This window comes from Lagopus muta, chromosome 8 (assembly GCF_023343835.1).
Source record: "Lagopus muta isolate bLagMut1 chromosome 8, bLagMut1 primary, whole genome shotgun sequence".
NCBI lineage: Eukaryota > Metazoa > Chordata > Aves > Galliformes > Phasianidae > Lagopus > Lagopus muta.
The window spans coordinates 19,578,587-19,603,671 of record NC_064440.1 but is presented as its reverse complement, the minus strand read 5'-3'; the positions used below and the strand labels follow the sequence as shown (position 1 = coordinate 19,603,671).

Sequence of the window (25,085 nt, the reverse complement as noted above, 5' to 3'; positions counted from 1 at the left end):
ATATGTAGGTTAACAAGAATAGATAAAAACTATCTTCTTGTATAGTACATAAAATCCATGAATTCAATACAGCACACCACCTGCTACCAAAATAGGCTGTTCGAAAATTAAATGACTGGCCCCACATGTAACATTCCTGCAGCATTATGCATTTAGAAGCAGCACCAGACAAATCTTTTGGAGAAGGATTGCATCACCACATGACGAGCACATGCAAGGAGGTACCAGACCCCATGGGCACAAATTGCCTGGCAATGGGCTACTGGGCCACCGAGGGCCTCACTGGAGCCACAGGGCAACAGGAGGGGCTGCACTGCTCTTATTACTTAAAGATTCAGAAAGAACTACTTTCAAAGATTATTTTATTTACAGTGTATTGCACACTAAGGTCACATTCTAGGAGTTTGAAGAAATGCTGTGTCGACTGCAGCTATTATAATCATATTAAAAATGATGTCCAGATTCTAAAATGGGATTTAACAGATGCCAAAGCAAGCTTCCATCTAAGTATGAGGAAAAGCACCTACTAATTGCACACAGATATCTCAAATTAAGAATCATAGGAAGAAAAATTGCCAACTCTTCCTAAGGACCATTACTTTTAAAATAGATCCTTTCTAAACACTTTTAATCATTCTAGGCTATTCCTTTCATCTTCTGTTCTTTTCAGTTGCTGTAGATCAGCTGTGAAATATATTAGGCAATTTAAGGACGCTTTCTCCTTGCAGTGAGAACCAGATGCAAGTCAGTCCACATCTTTGAAGCTTTTGTACTTTTTGAGAAGAAGGTACCATATTTCAATGAAAGACTGTAACCTTCACATAGCAAATTACAAAGTACTGGTTAAAGACTGGTGTTTCAAAGGCACTTAGAAGAATATCTGGAATCACCTTTAAGCATCAGACTCATACTTAAATCCTAAATGCCTAGATGTTTGGAATAAAATCCTGCCAAGCGTATATCTCTCCAGAGGCCATTTAAGAATGGCAGCTCTCACTGGCTTGGATATCACATGCTCACTTACTTTGGTAAAGCTGCTATCTATCTTATACAATCTAAGTGAGCAAGAAATTCCTTCCTAAAGCCACCCTGATGGCAAGCAGCAAGTTTTAGTTACTTCATTATATTACTTTTTTAATTTCTTTAAATGTTGGATTGAAATAGAACTACAGGAGGCTCAACTGAAGGAAAAGTAGAACCTAAATATGCCAATGCAAACTTCTGAGAGTTCTTCAAGCATACAAGCTGATTGCAATGGAGCTGAATATTGTTCTTAGTCTCATGATAAACTTAGTCACAATCTGGTACTGATTTACTGATCAACAAACCATGCTAAAACTACCTGCCCTGTATTTACACCACAAGTACAGGTAAAATTATATGCCTCTCCTGAGTGCTGCTGACAGACTTCCCTTATGACAAACTTGATGTCATTTCTCAAAGGCAGAGGTATTCAAGAGTCTAAACAAACCTAATCCACTATTTATAACATTCAACCACTATCAAGAAAGTCAAGGTCAGAACAAAAGACGTTAAAAACATTCTAACTGAATACTCACTTACTGGCTCTTGTAGTATTACTGTAAATCAAACCCACCAGATATTCACAAAAACCTACAGTATAAGTAGAAATTAAGATAAACCCTAAGTGTACAAACTAATTGTGTCCTATGAACCAGTCTGGATTACGCACTGTAGTGCTTAACGGATAATTTATTTTTATACCTGTTAAATCTCTCCTTATTGACGTATGTGAAAGTGTCAATTACCTCATCTATGGCTGACATGCCACTACAGCTGCCTCGAGACCTGCTAGTACTGCTCTCACGTTTTTAGTACAAATAGCTATGCAGAAATACTTGCAACTTCAATGTTTTCTGCAGGTAAAACTACAATGCTGACAGGGACTGAAGGAGCAGCACACAACTCAGCTCTGACAACATCTCCAAGGTTGTGCTGACTGCAGGTGCAGGCAATGGCCATCCAGTGCTGATTTGGCACTACCCCGGAATGCAGAAAAGGCCTTATCGTCAGATCTTTAATTGCAGCCACGTGTGAGAGGATGCAGACCAAGGCACTCTGCATACAGCTGTGTTGTCGCCTGCAGCTCCTTGCACCAGCTGCTCTCGTCAGAGTTCCTGGTCCTGATTCAGCTGAAGTTAGCAAAGACCAAACTTCTCGCTCTGCTGGAGTTACTCTGCTCTGAAAGTAGGCTAGGAAATTTTTAACTTGTGCTTTTAGTCAAGACGATTGAAAGCTTGGCTAGGAACCCATTCCACCAGCACAGCTTGATCTGCAAAACAACATCTGTCAACAGTGTTTTCTCAGCATCAAAAGACTTTTTTTTGTTCAAGTCTGGACAAACTGGTCCCACAGCAAATTAATCGCTGTTTCTGCTGGGTACCTGTGGAGTGGCTGGCTGGAGAGGACTAAGTACTGCCTGTCTTCCACCCTGGTCTTCCACTGTGGTTTAGGATTAACATGAGAAATAAATGCGAGACCATCAGGGTAGCCAGCCACCAACCAGCTCTGCTGCTAACAAATCAGTTAATTGCACAGTAAGAGGCACCATCATTCTCTGCAAAATTACAGGGTTAGAAATGGTTAGCCACTCAAGGAATCTGATTAATACAACAATCCTTAAGAGCCTTCTAATATTTATTATTATTATTACGTTGAGCAATAGTTTGGTTATTTACTTTTCCAAATAAATGTTTGTCACATTTATTAAGAAGGTATTTAGACACACTTAAGGCAACTCTGAAAACATTTTTTTTAAGTCTTTAGCAGTTTAGAGGCTTTGACCTCTGTCATGTTCTTGGGAGATTTGCAACATAGCTACTCTCACGTCTTTACAGTCTAATAAAAGGGCATCTGGAAGAGCTGGTGCTTCATTAAAATTGTTCTATTTACTGACAATCAAATTTTAAAAAAAGAATGCTAGCACAAATTAATCCTAAACATTTATTTACAGATCTCTGATGAAAAATACATTAATTCAGTGCACATTAGAATTGCAACTTCCCAGTACCTCAGGAATGCATTTCTGTGAAATGACTGATGTATATAGTACATGACGCTGCTCCTTACAAGACTGTTTACCTCTTGGGTGGAATAGGATCCCCTCTTTCCTCTGTGAAAGCTTTTGTTTTTGTAAGCAAGGTGAGAACAAAGCATTGCACAGTCCTTTGTTAAAAAACAGTTGACAGTGAGAGAGAAAATCAACTCAAAAGTTATTGGAATAATAAGAGAAGGAGTGATCATGATACTCATTTCTCTAGATAGAGAAGCCCAAATTTGTTTTAGATGTACAATGCTAAGTAATCAGCATCTAATGCTACAGTTCAAATACAAAACACAAATAAAACATGCATCTTAGAATCCTACAGGCTTCCAATTTCTTATATGCAATGCTGACAAATCATCCACCCCAAAAAAAGAATACTTTTCCACACAACGTTTAAGTTTTATATGCTTTGACACATACGTTATACAATCACATGGGAATACTTTTGCCAGGAGCCAGATAATAATTTTTATTACCTCATTCTTTCTGTTCTTTCTAAAAAGCTAAACTTAATACAAATCTTAATGAGCAGGACACATAAACAGTTTATGTAACTTAGCTCTTTTGGATAATTATCATGCCACAGTCTTGGACAGCTATCTATTACTGGAAACAAATTTTCAAGTCAAAATAAGCAATTAATAAAGGAATACCTAAAGAATTTCAGCAGTACGAAATTCTTAAAAAGAATCATACAGCAGGGATATTATGCAATTACTACAGTTCTGAACACTAAATAGAAAATCCAAGTAGATACAAGCTAAACATTTATGAATTTGCCTACAGTTTAGACTGCTTTCTCATAAACTTTTCTAAGAAACTAATATGAAAGTTTTGCACTTTAGGACCCCCCCAAGAAGAATGTTCTTAATAAGCAAAGCACACTGATAATCCCATTAGGAGAAATTTTGTTAGATCTATTAAACTGTCGCTGATAACAAGAAAGCAAGATGAAAATTACATCAACATGGCAGAGCCAAAGAATCCTCAGTGAGATCTTCTAAGTGCAAATAAAAGTTATCACTTGTTCTGATGAGTGTGGGCACTCTCCCAACTGAACTGAGTTATCCCCTATTTTGAAAAGCACTCGCATTACTTAAAGCAATTCTTGTGTATTACAGTTGTGAGGCTGGGGTTCTTTTCACGTTCATTTGTAGGATCACTTATCCCAGTTAAAAGCTACTCCATATAGCTTATTAACAAGAAGTTTAAACTCTATCAGTATTTGTTCTTAGAAGACAGTCATATATGCAGTCTACTGGAATATTCTTTTGTAAATCTTAGAAAACAAGGATAAAATTATGTTCTCACACTGACACCAACAGCAGTGTTATCAATAGCAGAATTACATCCTCCTAAGTACATCTATTATGACATACAAAACTCATTTTTAAAAGCATTTTGACTGAGCAAATGTTTGAAAGCAGCAAATTTGCACCCAAAATCATGTCCTACAATGTTACAAGTCCCAGAAACTCTAAGAAATATAAAGGAAAGTAATACTCGTCTTACAGTAAATCTGTTTTATCATCACACCTTTTAAGTGGAGTGGCACAAACAGACAATTTAATATAGCTTGCCCTGACTTTGAGGTTGCAGCCTCAGAGGGGGAAAAAAAGAAAAAGCACATTACCAAGATACCACAAGTCTGTTAAACTGTCATAGCATAATGCACTGAAATGATATGGACATAAATTTATTATGTGATATTACAGGCTCACACAATCTTATGTAATTTATTTTAAAACATTTCATTTCTACCATGTATTAGAAAATGTATACGAGCCTCTCAAAAAGAAAACTGAGCTTTATAGTCTTCGGTAACTTTTTACACAAACCTTTGCAGTTTATTTGCATTAAATTCAGCAGTTTCAAGGATAATTTGAGTATTATAACTTTAGATGTACTACCGAATGAGTTTGGAACAAGTCCTTCAAACTACTGCAAAATAAAGGTTTGCTCAGCATATGGAAAGCAGGTTGAGCCCTCCCAAAATCACAGGGAGATCTTTTTCCTAGCAACATGGCAGCAGACCCTCTGCCTTATGCAGTTCAAGGGACTCAGATGAAGCTAACCGGCTTGGTGCTGCCACTGCCACACAGCAGCCAAATACAGCACACTCGCAGAGCCCATCCAGCAGTTACCAAGGCATCACAGAATCACACGGTCTTCTTTGTGACAAGGTTTAAAAACTTGCTATCAGTCAGAGAAGAGACAAAAGCCGCAGCATTTAAGATAAAATTAAGTGCACTGTCTGCAGGATATCCTTACAAAAGGCTTAATAAGCTTGAAAACTGCATTCTGAGGTACAGCTACACTGCAATTTACAAAAATAGCACAGAGATCATGAGCAAACAACTAATTTCCACACAGATTTCAAATAAAAATTTGTTACACCCAGACACAGCCCACAGGAACAGCACACAGCTTGAGTAGCATCAGCATTCAGTACTATTAAGGCACCTGATGAAGACATGCCGGGAGCAAGAGTAGTTTTCACAGTAACTCACAATCCCTAGAACCTTCATAAACAATGTATCTGTAGTGGTCTAGGAGTTTAGAAATGAGTATAAATATTTCATTCAGGCCAACGTACAGTAACAAGCTGTCTCCAACTGCAACACAACACCAGCAATTGAGTAGAAGCAATCAATTAGCGGACTCAATGGCACCTCTGAAATACCTGAGCTCCCACAGAGCACTTGCTTTTCAGTAGTTGTCACTTCTCCTCTCAATGTCAGGAAATTTTGGCATTTACTCTCAAGCACTCTGAACATAAGCCTGCAACAAACCCCATAACATTTCTAAAATACTAAGGAATAATGAAATATGAAAACTTTCTGGCCTCCTGCTCACTTCATCTAAATTCTCATTCCTCAGCCAAAAATATCATGGTTATCATGGCTAATATGCAACATAACCTTTTGGTTATGAACAAATGGAAAAACATCAGCGGAAATTATTTACAAGATCAAAGTCACTACAAATCTCATACGGGCTCGTGGAAAAATGTTCTGGTACAACAGGGATGGGCAAAACTGAGCCCCTCTCAAGGAAATTCTGGCAGTGCTTAGAAGCAGCAGAAGAGAAGATAGTATCAAAGAGGTGTCTGGATAAAGTCCGTGTTTATCTAACTAGAGCACTGATTTTCAGCCTGAGATTACAGAGTATTAGTAAGGGATCTGGATGAGACAGTTTAAAAGAGAAGTCTGATCTCTATACAGCATCTGCTGTACAGATAGCACTAGGACTCCAACAAAGACTGCAGCAGCTGTAGTCATGGATCCTGCTCAACTCTTCTGAACCAGTTGTATTTACACTCAAGTATTTTCTCAAACACAATTTCAGAAATTGTAATTTGACTAAGAAAAATAATGTCAAGCTCTTAATAAGTACTCACTTTACTCCTACCTTAGAGTTATTTAAGGCCAACCTACTGTAGTTAGATAGCAACAGTGCTTAGACTCACTGAATCATAAAGGTTGGAAGTCCAATCATCCCCCCTAGCACCAACACTGACTGCTAAACCATATTCCTAAGTACTACATCTGTCCTTTCCTTAAACACCTCCAGGGATGATGACTCCACTACCCCCATGGGCAGACTATTCCAACACTTCGCCAGTCTTTCTGAGAAGAAATTCTTCATAATCCAATCAGAACCAAAGCCTCCCTGATGTAACTTAAGGCCATTCCCTCTAGTCCTATCATTGTTACTCGGGAGAAGAAGCAGACACTCACCTCGACACAGCGTCCTTTAAGGGAGCTGCAGAGAGTGATAAGGTCTCCACTGAGCCTCCTGCAAATTAAACAATCCCAGCTTTCTGAAACCCTAGTGACTGTTAAAATTCCAGACAAGTTTCCCCAAACAGGACAGGCTGAGCTGACATTAATGAGAATAGAAAATATATGATACTTGCCCATTACGTTCTAACAGCAATTGCTGGGGAGCCATGTGAGGTTTTGCTATCCAAATGGACTAAGAGCTGTGTAGAAAGCACCCACTCAGTTATCACTCAAAAACTATACCCCCTCGGAGACTACAGAGAACCAAAGAATCACACCCCACCCAGGGACCACCTACTTTGAAGACGCAAAACTTCCAGCACAGAAATTCTAGCAGTGACCAGCTGAAGCTGACACAAAAAGTAGTCTCCAGTTACAGACAAAGCATCAGAGGCTCCTTCACAGACAAGATGTGTTGCTCGTGACACATTTACTTACATCACAGCACAAGTTTGCAGTATCTCAAGAGAACAAGCCTCCATTATAATCTGGATCTCTGACTGCTGTACATTCCTTTAAAGCATTATTGGAACAACACACATCAGCAGTTTTATCTGCAACTGTACAAATTTCTCGTACATAAAAGCCTTCCCTATGACTCTGCTTCCAGTTTCGGTTTTATCACGTAAGAACAACAAATCAACTTTCCTCCCAAGCTCAGAGGAACAAACAATCTCTGTGACTTCCCAAGTGTTTTTCCTATACTTAAGCAGTAAGCATCCCACCTCAGGTTACAGACAGATCTATCTCCCCTTCACCTTGCTTAGATTAACAACAGCCTCTGGGGAGACACAACAGAAACTCCACAAAAATATCACTCATTCCTTCTCAATTGAGCATCACTGCCCTTCAGTCAGCGCCTTCCCAGCAAGCAACAGCCAGACCCACAGCCCTCTCTGCAGCTCTCCAGCTATGCCTGCACCTAGACCATGACAGGCACCATTCCCCACAAAATGAAAAGGAAAAATTTTTCAACTGCTTTCCAGAAAAGTCACTCTTCTTTATATAAGATTGAAAATTTGAAAATTACATTGTACTTAGAAACTTGGCTCAAATGCCACTCCTACTAGGTAGTGATGGAAAAAAAAAGAGCCAAGACAAAAATCCTGAAATCTGAAGTTCTCACCATTATGTACAGTACATTAATCTTTATTTTACTGCATGCTGCCTTCATGAAATTTCAATCTTTTGCCATCAAGACTAAAAATATTCAAACAGAACAATGCCCAAAATAAACACTGTGAGAAATAAACTTGCAATATTTATAAATCAGACTTAATATCATAAAAACACATTTTTTACAACACTGTTGTACTTTATATTTCTCATGTAGGTTCAGTTTTTCCCTTCATTCTCTTTGGTACATTCTTTATCTTATCTAGACTTCTTCATAGCCACCTACTTACAAAGACATGACATTAAGAACCATTCCATTTCTATTGTTTGTTATGCAAAATTTGTTTTCAGAAAATAAACCTTTATTTCTTGTTTGTTTTTCTTTTATTTTCATTTCTATGTTACAACAAGTTTCAAAATAGTTTTAAAAGATGTAACCTGAATACCAGTATCTTTGAACACTGCAGAAACTGAAAATCTAGAACATTCTACTTGGAGGAGTGACAAATACTATTTACAGAGTGATCCTGTACCCTGTGAAGGCAGTGGCTCTAAGTTTTATATGCAGCAGATGTACAAGGTGCAGTGAAATCACACAACTTAGTGCATCCAAATGTGAAGTACCTTTGTGATGGCTTGATAAATGAGAACGCATGCAAACCAGATGAATTTTCTCTTAAGAGTTACAAGGAAGAATCACAGCATCACATCTCCCATTACTTTTCACTTTCTGACACTATGGGTGTACCAAATGTTTTTTGAGAACTGTTTTAACTTGCACAGACAAACAGTCCACAACGCAAAAACAACAGTACTGCAGTAATACTCCACTACGTAACCACAGTATATTATGGGGGTAAATGCGCAACAGGAAAGAACATCTTGCAGTCAGCTTTGCCTTTTCTCCATTTGTTTCTACTTCCAGTAATCTGCTCCTCCAGACTTATTTGAATTTTGTCTTTCATCGTTTTATTAGAAAAAAATCCAGAAATCAGAAATAAATGATGCATACAAACCCAATGGGAAATAAGAATATTTAAAAAGCCAGTGAAAAAATTCAGATAATCTGTTTTGTGATTACAAAACATTTCACTTACACTACTTCCCCTGCCATTCTGACCTGGGCTTCCCGAGGTCATCTAATGAATTAAACAGTAAAAAGGTAGCTGGAATGTGGTATTTCATGAACTCACTGGAACTTCAGGACCAGGCTCACGGTATGCATTGTAATAATGAAACCCCCCTCTCACATGGGCTGTACTTGAAAAGCTGAGGAGGACGCCACACGCTGCAGCTATGTAAACAAATGCAGCAAAACCAACCTGCATCTCCAAATAATTGTCCCTTCTCCTGTTCAGCCAGACAGGTCTCAACGTGTGACATTTCCTTCATCTGTCCCCACATGCTTGCTGTTTTGTTTCTACTTGGAGTACCACAAGGATGACAGGTCCAGGGCTCAGGAGCTATGTGCTGCTTCATTGATAAAGAGCTCGTTCAAACCTGGAACCTGTCTTCTGGGGTAGAAGAATAAAAGCATTGCACATACCACTGCTTCCCACCTTCCAGTGCCAGAGGTAAACAACTCCTCCTCTGAGGACTGCTCTAATTTACAAGCAGAAGGAAATCAACCCCCCAGCAAGGAATGACATGAGCATGTACAATTCTCCGCACCACTTTCAAGACAGACAACACTTAAAACCTTAAAGATTCTTCTTCAACCAAGAAAACCATGCTTCAGCAAAGCTGATCACGAGACACAGCTCTCCAGATGGCACGGGCAGAGCTCTTTGGATCATGCCATCACCCTGCCACAGTGCTGTACAGCTACAAGAATTTCTCCACCTTTGCAGTACTTGTTGCAAATGTGCTGCACACCGTACTGGCAGCACAACTGCTCTGGTGTTCACTTCTATGACACGTGTCCCTGATTCCACAAAAAGTCCTCTCTTCTGCACAGAAAAGTAAGAATTGGAGTTCAGGATGGTTACCTCTTACAGAAAAGATACAGCCTGGTTAGGAAAAGAAAACACCCAAAGAAACACTTCCTCTTCAAACAGTCAGTGACATCTTGCGATCAGTCTATGGGTTACCATAAAGAGGGTTTGGCTGACCCTGTGCACCTAGGAGGCACTCAGAATCCTTCTGGCTTTTCCCCTTCTTGTGTTTGAATTGTTGCAGTTGAGAGGGCTGTGATGCCTCCTTTCAGTGCCAATTTCTTCAACTATCTTTGTCTTTATCAAATCTGGGTAAAATTACCGTAGTTGAGTCTGAAGGGAAAATAGAAGACCATTTGGAAATTGCTGTTGTAAAGAGCAAGTATGATTGTATTACTGCAAACTTGGAAAATATAACTTATGCAGTCACTAGTGAGTGAAATCTTAATATTGCATCTTCAGGGACTGCCCTGTGTTATCAGTTTCAGGGACTGTTTGGCAAGGAAGTATCACAGTATTAAATGGATAAAGATTAGATACCTATCTCTAGCATTTAGAGGACAAACAGATTTGCGACTAACACTCATAACTTTCATTAAAATCTAACTATGTCAGCAGGTAATAAACCTGTTAGCAAAATAAAGATATTTCCTGGGGAGGGGGGAAGAAATAAAATTGTACTCCTATTCGGCAAAATTTGGAGTTCTAATACAACTAAGCATTTCAGTTGGGTAAATGGAGCATCTAACTTTAGCTTATATTTTCAAATTATCATGGCATTGCTGCAAGATCTTCATTAATGATACGCTTTGTTCCCATTATGGCCAAACCACCAAAAAACCAAAACCATTCTTCTGAAAAGGAAATCTTGATGAACAGATGCTAAGCCTTTACAAGTATTCTGCATGTTTCTGTATGTAGCCACTATTTAGTTCAGACTAACGTACCTTTATCATTTTGTGTACAAAAAGAAAACAGAAGGTATAACAGCCTTCTGAACAGATCCACTTTTTGCTGAAAGGCTGTACTGAATTCAGCATTTTGACAGGTTGAAGCAAATGGTGGTACCAGAAGTATACTGAAATTATACAGTTCAGATCCAGTTCTCCAAAATATGTATTTTAAGATGGATGGCTTCTTTAAATTCTGAAGGAATTTAATTCCTCATTCTTTTAAAAGCTGTATACAGAGATGGATTTTTGCAACAATGAATAGCCTAATCAAGGTGAAGAAACCTCAACCAAAAGCTCACAAAAGCACCCCTCTATCCCTTCTCCATTTTTTCATTTCCACTTTTCTCTTGAAAGGGGCATCTCACCAGAGAACCTAAAGAGTGAAAGATTTTAAAGTATAGGACTGAAATCCATCAAAAACCAGGATTGTGGCCCAAACCCAACCAGCTGTCAAACCCAGAGATATGAATGTATGCTCACTTCTGTCTAATAAAATTTGAATCAAACACTTTGCATCTGATTCACCATGTGAGCTTTTATGCAAACTTCTAAAGTGCAAGGAATCCTGGGGTGGAAGAGCTATTCTGAGAGATTTCACATAGTTCATGTAATTAGGGAAACCACTTCCTTTGATTGTAAGTGTTCAAAACAGCTGAATTTCTTCTTTCAAAGGAACTCTGTGATTTGGGTCATCTCTTTTACTTGCTCTTTCATGTTTCTCAAGATGAGAGGTGAGACTGTAGAGCACATTATTTAGAAAAAAAAAAGAATCCACTTTTTGTTTTAGGGATTGAACTTGGACTATTCAAAAGGTTGTCATTTGGAAATCTATCTTTCTTTCCCTCCCTCTGTTTCCTTCTTTTCCTGATAAGCACTTCAGTGGCTCCAGTGAACATAGTCCAAAATGCCAATTTAAACCTAAGGGAAAACTGAAATGTGGTACATAAAGAAAAAGGGACTCTCATTTTCCTTTGTACTGTTGTGGCCGAATATGTAATTATAGAGGAGCTCTAGCTGCAGGATCTCGGTCCTCATGTCACGTTTACTTTTTTAATGGTTCTAAACACTGACCAAGCAAAAAGGCAGAAACAGATTTTAAAAGACAAACAAAGCAACTGCCCTAGTCTTTGAAGGGGTCTATGGGTTTTTTCTTTCCCAAAAAGGAAACTTGGGTCACAGTTTCAAGGCAATGAACATGTCACTCGTGCTAACAGCCGACGCCAGTGTTGTCACAGAATCAAGTGTCACTTACTCTGAAAGAATTTATTAAGGCACCCCGTTAGTGCCACTACTCATTGCTCCTCCCAGTAACGGCCTAGAACAAGCAAGGAATCTCTCCCTTTTTACTACATTTCAGATAACATAAGAATAAAAAGACAGGAGGCTTCACACCACACATTTTAAGTTTATTAAGTAACAGTGGTATGCTTGTTTACCTTGGGAGGACTGAGCCTTACTCCCCGTCAGTGAGAAATTATAGTCCTCCATCCAGAAATACAGCACCAACAGGGAAGTGGTTTGCAATGTGACCAGAGCAAAATTAGTTCAACAGCTCTGGATTTTATCCATCTGTTGCTACATACTTTATCCAGCGCATGCAGACACATCGCCAAGAAATCAAAGTAAAAAGTCTCCTCCTCAGTTTAGAAGATTAAAGGTGCACAGTTCACTGGAAAAACAGCAACAACTATTCATAAGCAACCATGGCTGATAGGATCATCTCAAACACACCTAGCATTACTAAAACAAAGGCTATTATATGATTAGACAAAAAGTAATTTTGCGACGCTTCTGCCCTCTAAGTGCACACTGGCATGCATTACACTTTCATTGTTCTGTGACTCTACAAAGGAAAAGATATTATATTGGAAAATGCCAATCACTCACCAGAAGGTGCAGCAATTAGATTATCTTAGTAAGTTTCCAGAACAACAACCTACGCACATCTCATCTCCTGCCTCTGCCAGATAAAAATCCATGTTCTCATATAAAAGCTGATGACTGCACAGCCTGCATGTTTTTTCCTCACATTCCAAACGTGAACTCAATATCAGACAAATGAATCCTCTGTCCACCAACAGCTTCCTTGCCTCTCCTGCAGCAACTCAGAGGTTAGTTTTCAGGTCTTTTTGTTTTAACAAACTATGCTTGTTTTTAATATACCTACTAGAAAATCACATGCCCAGCACACACACAAAAAATGCAATCACAGTGTGCATCACGACATGTTTCTTTCTCTCCTTTCCTTAAAACATACAGCCATCACAAGCCTCAGGTTTTGGGAGTCTGAGAGTAGAACACAAATACAGGCAGAGGAGGAAGAGAACACACATGGCACACTCCCCTCACAGCGAGGCCCAGTGCTGCCACATCCCGTGGGCCCAGCTGCCCTGAGCCCCTTGGAGGGAACCAAGGTGGCACAGAAATGGTCACTGCCACTTTTGCTACCTGGCTTCCAGTGGCTTTCAGAAACAGAAAATTATGCAGAATGATTGCAAACAGTCTTTCTCCCCAGCACTTCACCTGGGGACCACGAAACACACAAAAGATAGCACACAGGACAGCCTGGAGGCAACTGGACCAGGACAGCAGCTCCTTACTTGCCCTGCTGATCAACTGTGCGATCAATTGAGTGTGAGAAGGGTTAATCTGGAGCTATTCCCTGGGCTCCTCAGCAGCCGCCTGCTAAAATAAACAGGCTGCAGTGCTCCCTCTCACTGTTTATACTGTCCTCTTAAAAAGGAAACTTTCTCTATCAGCACCTTAATAAGTTGCAATAGGTAAGCACGCAATAAGCTTTACAGGCAGAGCTGCATTATTTACAATTAAAATCAGACTGATTTTGATGCTTCACACAAAGTTAGAATCTATATACTCTTCAACTTCACTTTCAATGAAATCTTGTGCCCCCTCATGCAACTCACGTGCAGCCAGGGAAAAATTAAAGACAAAAAAGACAAGGCAAGAAAAGGAGGGCATATTTAGTTTTACCAAGACTCTTAGTGGCAGGGGACAAAACCCAACAGTTCAGAATGGCACTGCCACAATGCACGTAATGGGTATTTTGGGGTACTCCAGTCAAGACCACAGCTGCTCTGCTCAGCTTTGAGTAACAAAGAGTGGGAATGGGCCGTTGGCTCCACAGTGCAGGGCACAGCACAGCTCTGAACCGCATTTCATCAACCACATGCTTACATACAGCAAGACAGAAAAGTTACAAGAAATTTAAAATACTTTTTTATACCTCAGCAGCAACTCTGGTATCATCAGAAATGGTAACGTGCCATTCCACACGTGGCAATGCATGTGGATTATCTAATGAGAGCTCCCAGGGACTGCAACGCCAATGGACTCCAGAGCTGGTCACAGATATTTGATTGTCACCTGTCCCTCAAACACAAGCACTTAGCATAAAGTTATTAATAGACATCACTTGTAGGGTGATTTCATTATCTTGTTTGCTTTAAGAAAATAAGAGCTAGATAAATGTAGAGATAAGACTAATCTGAACTCTCAATTGTTTGAGTCTCGTTAGCAAATAGCCTAAAACAGCACACAGAGAAAAGGAGCTCTTCTACATCTGTGAGATTCCTACACTGACGCTTCAGTACAGCTTCAGCATCCCAAAATACCACTGCACAGTTGTTGTTCACTTCAACAGAAGCCCAGGGTCAGCAAATGTCGTGGGAGGGGACATAGAAGAGCACCAATTTGAGGTCAGAGGTTACTGGCATAGAGAAATAAGCACCACAACCTCTCCTCCAAATTGTAAATAATAACTGAGCCCATGCAAAAAGATGACAGAAAAAGGAGAAATGTATTTAGAGAAAAACAAACAAACCAGCCTTAATAGAGACCAAGTATCTACTGGCAACACCAGCAGTAACAAAAGTTTGCAGCCGAATTATTTTTGAGAGATTATATAATGGAATTAAATTAATTTCAAATTGGAAGAACACTTAAGAATAACAAGATAGGCTGGATATTGTGAGTACAAAAACAAAAATGAAGAGTGCTATTCAAATAATCAACAGAAACACATTTCTTCCCTTACAGAAAGGCTATTTACTGACAATTTGTAGGAAACTGGTGTTAACACTTGCCTGCAGATGTTGCACCTTCTGAAAATGCAAATGTAAAGACAACCAAATTGAAAGGGTCCTAGACCCCTCACAGATACTTTTGGACAACGCACTTGCATTAACTGAGCTATGAAAACTGCCTGCATTTGCCTGGCCAACAGCACACACACAGTAGCTTTTCTTTACCCTGACAAATTTCAGGATAATTCAAGAGAATCAGGAGAAAGGCAGCAACACAAAAAATCCAATGCATTTTTATTTATTTAGCTGTTCATCAAGTTTGTGAAGTTATTGTTCACAGATGTCTAACGGTCAGCAGGAGAAAATGTGCACTTCACTCTTTACAATTTCAGTACAAAATCTGGTATTTTAGCTGATACACACATATATATATAGGATAACTTCTTAACATGAGTCTACAGTGAGATTCACCAGTGCAAAAGAGTTTTCCATTTATTGCAAGCTCAGATGACAACACTGACGGTCACTGTGTCTCAAGTGAACCAAAATAACTTCTGAAAACACTGAGTGCCAGTCTGAGTCTTCCATGCCAGTTTCATTGAAGTTAATGTCTAAATCAAATTAAGCCATAATTGGCTCGATTTAGAACAACTATGTATACACCAGCCAGTAAGAAGCTCAAATTAAGCTGGTCAAAATCTCAAATAAGCCACACAGCTTGTACTACAAATATTCATTATTCACATGAAGTAACTCCAAAAGATGTTACTCATCTAATGAAAACCTTGCCATAAAATGTTTAAACACATAAATAAATAATAATAATAATAAAATCAGTACAATAAAATGTAGCAAAATACAGCCTCTCTTTAAAACAGGCAAAATGAAAGCCATGCCACTTCTTCCCAGGAACAGACGTATCTGGCAACGTTGAATGATTTTTTCATTAGACTGTTATCTCCCAAATACCACGGGGCTTTGAATTCATTTTGGTTTTAATGCATATTCTGCTTCATACTTACAACATTCTTACCCAAAACATCCACTAAGAAAATCTCCTAATGCACTGACTTTCCTGAGACCTGAGAACATGACATTCCTTTACAAAAACAAATAGTTCTCAAGAAAATCTCTCTTGAATGAAGGCCAAGAGTAGGGTAAAACCAAAAACAGACACAGCCAGAGATGTTTTGCAGAAGTCTGTCCTATCCACCATGGTTTATTTTGTGAGATGCAAAGTATAAGACATAAGGAGCACCCGAGCCCATCCTCACAGTTGCCACAGAGCAGGCAAGGGCACCAGGTATCCTTCTGATATCTTTCTGGGAATACCATAGCACTAAGAGAAGCACTCTTAGCCATTTCCTTTAACAAAATATAAAAAAGAAACAAAAAAACACCAACAAAATAATCACTGTATTGGGAAAAAAAAAAAAGAAAAAAAAAAGCCTACCTTCAATATAATAAATACAACTGCAAAGAAATAAAATGTTTGACAAAATACAGAAGCATTCCTTTAGATAACTATTGGGCTGGTTATGTACCCGTGAGATCCTTAGACTGGGGATATTTGACCTTTAAAAAAAAAAAAAACAATAAATAGTGAACTCTGTAATTTTCCAGTATAGGTGCAGATCTCTGAGAAGTCTGACTCCTATGCTTATAGGAAATACTTCGGGTCACCTTTCATAGCTCGTTTGCAATGCTACGAGCATGCAGGGAGCACAGGTTGGGAGCCCTGAGTTTGTTGCCCTCTCAAGATGTTCTCTTGAATCACTTCACAAACTGACCAATTCAGAACTGAAAGGGCTAATATTCGTGGAAGCTCGTGGAAAGATCTAATAAAATATTAAAAAAGCATCAATATTGCCCTTCCTTGCAGCTAGAGTCCAGAAAGAAGTCATCATTCAAGACTGGCACCCAAGCACCCTCGATAGCTATAAACTGCAAGCAAAAACATCTAGTATTTTAAGTTTTGTCTGGGCTTTGTATCAATTTCAGTTTGGTTTTGTTTGTTTTGCTCTATTTTACTCTGTTGTTTTTCTCATGTTACTCCTGAAAGCCATTCCCAGTCCTACTCTTATGACCTACATTAAAATTACCACGCACTCTGTTATGAGTACAAACATGAGTGAGGTAAGGCCAGAGACATGCTGATGATTAAACTTAATTCATGCAGTTTGAAAGTTACAGGCACAACCAACATCTTCTGGACAGTCACTTCCAAAAGTGGATCATAAAATAAAAAGAAGAAACCAGCTGCATTATTTTCCATATGAAAAGTTTTATAGAGTAGTTTAAAAGATCCCCTAAAGTTTATTGTACAAGTGTGTTACATGCGAGAAAATCTAACAGCCAAACTTCCAGCAATACGGCACAAAAACCAGCAAAAACATGCTTTTATTCTCGAGCCTCATAAAATCCATTTGCATCGCACAGACATGACTGAACAAGGCAGGCGCTGTTCATCAGACCCAGTTAACATGTATTCTGCACGAGTGGCTGTTAGTTCAGCAGCAGCACTTTCCAGTAAGATCTCAATGGCATTTTACTGGTGTCCCCATCTCCCCCCGCAGCTTGTTGAGGCCACTGCCAGCCCTGGGAAGGGCTCCAAGGGCAGCCATACTGCACGGAACCCAGCAAACCTACACAAGTGCTACAGTTTCAACAGCTGAAGTAAGCAAGCCAGATGTAACACTACTGCTCAATGATAGCACAGAGTTCCCAAGCCACAGAGCATTCCTAGAGAGTGAACACATTACAATTCAGAGCAAGTTTCAGGTAAAACTCCAGTAGCACAAAGCTCACAGCAAAGAAGCACGGTCCTGATCAGCAGAGGCATTTCTTCTTGCTCTGTATGCATCATAAACATCATGCTGGTAATCTGATTTCCCATAAAACAATCTCTTTAAAACCAAACGTTACCAGAGTGCTCATACAGGACAGCAAAACTGCAATTTAAATTTGTTTTTGTCGTTACTTAATCACTCAGGACACACTTAAGGTTTGCTTAATCAGCAGAAGTTCTGCCCCAAGTCTTGGGCCCGATACTCTAATCAGGGCCTTGCAGAGGGTTGCTCTGTCCATGCATCTATTTAGCTGTACTCATCCACGGGAACATGCACCTCTTCTTGGGCACACAGACTTTACTACCCATCCATAAAGAGGCAGTGCTTTGCAGAGGACTTTCCACATTTGAAAGACTTTTGAAGAGAACTGATTGAGCTACACTCTTTTAAGTATTTATCAGCTTTGCTGAGAATGTGTTTTAGTCTGAGATGCCGCTACGTACTGGAACAAAAAATGCTTTGTTTTACATGTCAGAACTTACTAGCCATTTGGCTAACACAAAGCCTGGTTTAGCTGGGATTGTTTAATAAAATGAAGCACAGATACAACATATTTGCAAAATGACACCACAGCTCTATTCACTTGGCTTGTGCCCCTCAGACTCGGCAAGCATGAAATTCCTCTGAGCAAGCTTTTCCCAACTCTGCTCTGTTTTCTCTTTATTCAGTTGTTATGGATTATTGGCAGCAGTTAAGAGAAATAAAAAACAATCAGTCACGGAGTTAAAAAGGACATTTCCTTTCAAAGAAGTCAGAAAGGGCAACAATTAGTTTTCTGGATTAAATGCAAGCTTTCCAAACATCTACATACAGTTAGAGCAAGTTATTTTCCTACCGCTATCACAAGAGTCATTGCCTCACCATGACTTTCAGCACAATGAAGTCACTGACATTCAATATTGTCATAACTACAGATAAACATACTACAGACAAACACTGTATGTAAACAGACGGACAGCCATTAAGGTCAGAAAAGACTTTTAGACCACTGAGGCTGGCCTCCAGCATTTCACAGGACAGGACACCTCACCAGGCTCTGTTCTGCTGAGCTCAACAACCTGACACAAGTAGTTGTCCAAACAGACATTTCAATGTAAAGGCATGAAGAGATGGGAAGGATTCTCAACTCTGTTCCTTCTCTCTGTAGTCTGTTCCAAGTGTTACTCATCCTCACTCCTTATAATTTGTGCTTTATTTCCCATTGTAATTTGTCTGGCTTCAGATCCCAACCTTTAGTTCTTATAATAGCTTTTTACTTCACTTTACCTTTTACTAGATTAAATGAGCCCAGCATTCTCTTTGTATGAAAATGCAATTGTTGTAAGAAAGCTCTTGGTTTTTTTTCAAATTAACTCTCTAAGGTTTTTGACAGACTGATTCTCACAAAGCTTTCTAGGCATATTTAAGGTATCAGCAGTTGCCCGTATCCTGCCTCTCCTAAGAGCTCCCAAGAAAAGGTGTCCACACCAGCTGCTTCCAACTACAACTCAGCCTTCTGTTTAAGTTGCAAATGGTGACCAGTCTGAAGGAAAACACACAGATCTTGTACTTGAAGGCACTCGCCTCCTTCTGTCAACACTCCTAACTGTCATGTCCCCCTCACACCCTTGCATCCCTATACTTTCCACTCTCTCTGTGTTGCAATTTCCCAGGGCTGCCTCTCCAGTTTGTCAGCATTCTTGCAGGAACAGCACAGCCAAGACTGCACCTACTGCTTAACATCCTCTCCCGGTGCCATTTACCCAGACAAAAACCAGTTCTGAAAAACAAGACTTGATCCTCATCCATATATGCAAGGGCATTAACTTTACTTGTAACACCACCATGAAAAGGGTGCAGGCCTTCATTAATATCTAAACAAATCCTCAAATGATACTAAATTCTTTCCAGCATACAGTTTCCTTTTCCCAACCTGTATCCCTCATTACAAGCTGAACTTTCCATTTGGATGTTTACAGAAAATATGTTATTTGAATAGTCTCAAACGTATCAGGTGATACACAAGTGATAGATAAGTGGCTGTCCTACTTTCTTCATTACCTCCCATTCTGTTATAGTTTATGACATCATAAGTGCAGTAATACTGTTCTAAAGTAGTCTTTCAAAAGCGCTTGTAGCTTGTAGTACATAACAACACATCTAAAACAGATGAATCTATTCAATAAAGATGCTTCACTGATTGCTACTGAGATCTGCCAGCGGTCTGACTTTGAAGTAGTGCTTTACAGACGCTGCCTAGCACTGATTTTACTTATCTTTTGATTTTTAATATTTGTTAATGTCAAAAAGTACACAGAGAGCAGTGCAAATTGACATTGGACAGAATGCATACACCTTTCACCATCGTCAACAGGAAGAAACATGAGATCCTTCCACACAATTTTAGACAGGAACTTGCATAATCATGATCAAACACGCTTATCACATCACTAAGCTAACTCAGTAACTGCAACAGTAGGTGAATTCAAGTGTCTGGTTATTTCCTGAGCATGTCATCCTCACAGCCGCTTTGCTGTCCTTCCACTTGTAATTATCTTTCTAAAACGCTCTAATGATATTGTGTTATAAAATGATATCCTGTACAAATGTAAGATTATACAGAGTCTGGTGCTGTCCATTGCTGCATGGAGCAGCCCCGGTAGTGACCTGCACAATGTCCAAGGTTCTGCGAGGACGGCAGGCACCGCATCTCTGCTGGGGCTGTGCAGAGCTAAGGGTCAAGAGGATTTCCAGGTAAACCTCTTACAGACGACTAAGCTGCAGTAAGCAGTCATTCTGCCTTTTCCCATAGAATTGCTAAAGGACCCGTCTGTCTTCCCAGGCCCACAGGAAGCCACTGGACAAGGTGACTGGTGTGCCAGTTAGCCTTAAACCACACTGCGAGACAAGCACAGCTGTGGGCAGCTTGGAGCCCACAGAGTTGCCCGGGAGCTCCTGCAGCAGCAGGGCAGAAGTACCGCCTGGCAGCACGTGCAGCACCTGTAGTGAACGTACAGACACCAGCCACAGTGCTTGTGACCACACATACGGAGGAGAAAACCAGTGCATGCAGAGACAGGAAACACTAGATACTTCCACCTAATTACATGGTCAGTGTCATCAAATTAGAATTACTGGGTCCATGGGTGCAGTTTTCCTCCTCCTCTGGGTCAGAACAGAGAGGAGTTGCTGCACCAGGAAGGCAGAGAAGGGTGGCAAAAAAAAAAAAAAAACACAACAAAAAAAACAACAAACAGAAACACCTTAAATCAGAGACAAATGCAGACTGAGCCCCGTCGGTAGGTATTTGCTGTACCAACATGCACTTACACAATGAAACAAATAAAAACCAGGGTAAATTGCTTCAATTAACAGAAGACAAAAGGCACTTATGTCCTTGTTTTCACAGCAAAGAAACTAGAAGTAAACTCTTACCTCCTTTTCTATTTTGAGCAGCTTCTTCACAGCCACCTCCTTGTCCTGAGAAATCCATCGGGCTCGATAGACGCTCCCAAAACTTCCTCCGCCGCAGTTTTCAAAAAACTGCAAGTCATCAAATCTAATTTGCACAAATGAAGCACTGGTAGACGACATCTCATAATGACAAAATATACCACAGCGAAACCTGCAAAGAGAAAAGCTGTGATCATTACACACTCACCACAGATTTATGGACATTCTTACCTACGTTCAGACACCCCAAAACAAGAACCTGTTGCAACAAGCACGCTGCAGCAAAAATCTACTGTGCATAAGAAGAAAAAGCCTACAAGCTCACTGCCCAACAGGCTGTGCAAATGTTTACATTATTTGCACAAGCTACTAGGAACAGCTGGGAGACAGAAGAGACTAAAAATACTCCTCCCAGGCACCTTGGAAGGAGCCGCGCAGAAAGCACACATGCCTCCGTGTTGCCAGCACCAAGCTTGCTGGTGAACAGAGCTGTGCTTTCAGCTCCCAGCTCACACAGCAGCTCGGGCATGCCAAGCACACACACAGCACACGGAGTGCCCGCTGCCAGCCAGGTACAAGCACTGCGCTGGGACGCCCAGAAGCCTGGCCACAACAAATGTCTCTTTCCAAGTGAGTCAGTTCTGTGCACATGTTACAGCGCAGCGCGAGCTCACAGTAATTTATCTAAGTTACAATATGCAGAATTGTGAAGCATGTGCCAAGACCGGCTTCGGCAGTTCTGAGAGACGATTCATTTTGGCTGCCAGAACAGAACGTCCTTCTCATAGATCTCAACGCAGTAAGTAAGCCACGTGCCTGCTGCAGACTTCAAGCAACGCTATCATCTAAGTGAGTGGACAGCATGTAATTTTAGGATCCTTTTTCACTGGTCATGGATTGGCAAGCTGTAAGGTCTTCAGAAGAGAGCAGAGCAGGCAAGGTCCTCCAGAACCAGAACCATGAGACTGTGGGAGAAATCTTCACCTGCTTCCACAAACCTGCCAGAATCACCACCGAGTTACTGCACAGGCAAGCAAGAAGAGTGAGCACACAGCATCTGATGAAGAAGAGATGGGTCTGAATAGAGCAAACACACAGAGGTCTGGTTTTGCTGATGAAAACCACATCTGCAGTTATACCCACCTATCTACTTTGTGCCAGAAAGCCCTGCAGGCCAGAGGCTCCTGGGGATGGCACCAGATTTCATGTGCTGTCTGGGACTTGGAGCTGCACGCTTCACGTACCACCTTCCTCTGCTCACCACACAACCAACAGCCCTTTTGCAACACAAACACACAATTTTCCCCTCCCAGTTCTCCAGAACGTGTGCGCACATTGATTAACAATTTGAGGTATCATTTGACCATAAATTTGTCACTCTGTCCAAACAAGCCATGAAGACACTCAGATTTTTTTCCATGTTGTATAAAAGAGCATACAGTCTTTTCTGGAACTGCCTGGTGTGCTGTAAATCTCCTCACTACCCACAAGGCTGGAGGCAGCAGCTGCTGGGCTGTGACAAGGAGGCCCGGTGCTGGCTGCAGCAATCCCTGCAGCAGGAAACGAAGGCTGCTCTTCCATTATCTATCAGCTCCTCTGCTGGTAGAAGTGCCCGGACCCTTCTGCTGACCTTTCATTCTTGTTTCAACCTTGCTGTGTTCTCACTGGTTTTTCTTTCATCTCCTGCATTCCTACAGAAGATCAGGGTCATCTTCTGCACTGCCCAAACACACACTTTCTCTGAGGAAAAGCTCAAGGGGAAGGAAATGGGTCACTCCTGCAAATCAGGAGCATAATGAAGGCAGCTCTGACTTTATGCTTCTCTGTCTGTGCTGCTTAATAACCTGCTCTTCAGAAACAAAAGCCCATTTGTCATTTCTAATTCAGCCATCCACCCACACCAACAGTGTGTACCTGTGCCTCAGTATATATATCACCTTGCAGGCAAATAAAACAGGTGAACTTCCCAATGTGAACAACTTAAGGCATGGCCCTGAACACACTTATGCAGGTGGGTAACAATGGTGAAGAAAACAACCTCCCTACTGACAGCAGGATTATTCAGAAGGGTAACACCACTCACAGACAAAAGCTTATGCAGCACAGTGGGACCATCCATTGAACAGTGTGAGCAGCTGACAGCAGGTGGTTCTGCTGGAGATGGCAGAAGAAGCAGAAGGCCAAGCGAAAGGAAAAATGCATCAAAGGAAACAAACATTTCTGGGCTTTACTGTAGGAACTTGATTACTCTGAAAAACTGTCAATTATTTTAAATTACTGTCCTTCAAAAAAAAAGGTTATCAATTTTACTAAATGATTTGACTTCTAAAAGTTAGAACAAGCTGTTATTCTGAGATTTCACTAAAGGACAGACCTCAACATTTACTAATATGCAATAACATCCACATCAGACATTTGTTAAATACAAGTGAGCAGCCACCTGTGCATCCTTCCTGCTGCTTAAAAGCCCACCAATTCCCAAATCTTTCTGCAATGACAACGTGATGCCAGCACACAAGCATTTCCAGAAGCTTTCATCCCTTTAGCACCTTTTCAGATTTATCTACAACAGTCGGCTGCTAATGCTACAGTCACCAGCATACAATAAAGTAATTCAATCTAAAGAACAACTTGTGGGTTTTTATTAGGTTCTCCAATATGTTTTTTTCCAGAGAAAGTGGAAAAGAGTCATAGCTGGGACAGCTTTCATTTAGAGATCTATAATTAATGACAGCCTAAGGTAGGTGCAGGATTTTCTTCTAGATGAAAGAACAAACCTGTTTCAATATTACCCCATGTTTCTGGATACAAGGCAGTTAATCCTCAATTAGACAGATCAATCCCTTTGTTATGTTAGAGAAAACAAGTGTTTAGAGCAACAGCTGCATGTGACAATTACACACACAGTTATTAACTTGTCATCCTGTTCTAAAAGATACTTAACAATCTGAGTTTACACCATTGGTTAAGAGAAATATCTGGTATTTCCTTAAACTCCAGATTCTTATGTCTACCCAAAGCAAGTGCATCACTTGCAGCATGTTTACAGACCATGCGTTTCCAGGCCAGGAGAACAGCCCCGCTACTGGCTTGCAGGCCTGGGGCTGGTTTTTGGCAGTAAGCATTTTGGGGGAGCGCTGCCTGCATCTCAGAGTACCAAAATAGGAAAAACCCTGCGTGGCCACCGGCGCTCCCTCCTGTGCCCCAGAAGGGGCTGAGCAGCAGGGGGATGGCCAGGAAGCAGCACGCTGCCTCATTCTTCACATAGAGCCAGGGCCCTGCTGTTCATCACTGCTGCTCCCCAGCACTGACAGCTTCCCCTTCACGGCCTGCGAGCAACGAGCAGTGGGAAGGGAGAATCCAGCACAAGCAGCACTGTGACTGCAGCTCAGCACATGTCTGCAGACTTTGAACTGCATCTCACAACTTGCACATGCACCTGGATGCTTCAGATATTTGATGGCTCCAAAAGCACAAAAAAAATGCCCCAAATGAAAATGCACCTTTATGTCTATGCAAGGAAACCCCTCTGTAATTCACTGCTTCTCCTCAGAGTATGGCTCCTCAAAGCCGGATTCAGTGTTTCTTTTGGGAAGGCATCCTGCCAACAAATTGCCAATAAAGTAGTAGCACACTACACTTGCGCTATCTTAAAATACACAGCAGAATGTGCCAAGTTTCCTTATTTGGCAAAACAGCCCTTTTGCTTCCAGGATCTTTGACCACCCATTTTTAGATCTCAATCATCCTTTGTATCCACCAGGGCCTACAGGGTGTGGAGACACCAACCTGGGCTGCTGCAGCTTTATTTGGAATTTAACAACAAAAAAAAAAAAAAAAGAAAAAGAAAAAACAGAAAGCCACAAAAATGCAAAAACAGAAATGTCCTGAAGTACGGCTACCTGT

At 40.6% G+C, this 25,085-nt stretch overlaps 1 protein-coding gene across 3 annotated transcripts in view; it reads right to left on the bottom strand.

Moving 5' to 3' along the window:
• Positions 1 to 25,085, bottom strand: part of MAP3K20 (mitogen-activated protein kinase kinase kinase 20) — an 87,716-nt gene that overhangs the window by 61,319 nt on the left and 1,312 nt on the right. For 2 of the 3 annotated variants that reach the window (XM_048952481.1, XM_048952482.1), the window contains one exon: positions 21,162 to 21,351. In XM_048952481.1, the coding sequence (XP_048808438.1) occupies positions 21,162 to 21,320 (159 nt within the window). In that variant the 5' untranslated portion in view covers positions 21,321 to 21,351. Of the gene's footprint in view, positions 1 to 21,161; positions 21,352 to 21,438; positions 21,498 to 25,085 lie in introns of those variants that run through there. The other variant, XM_048952480.1, reaches the window with a different exon arrangement.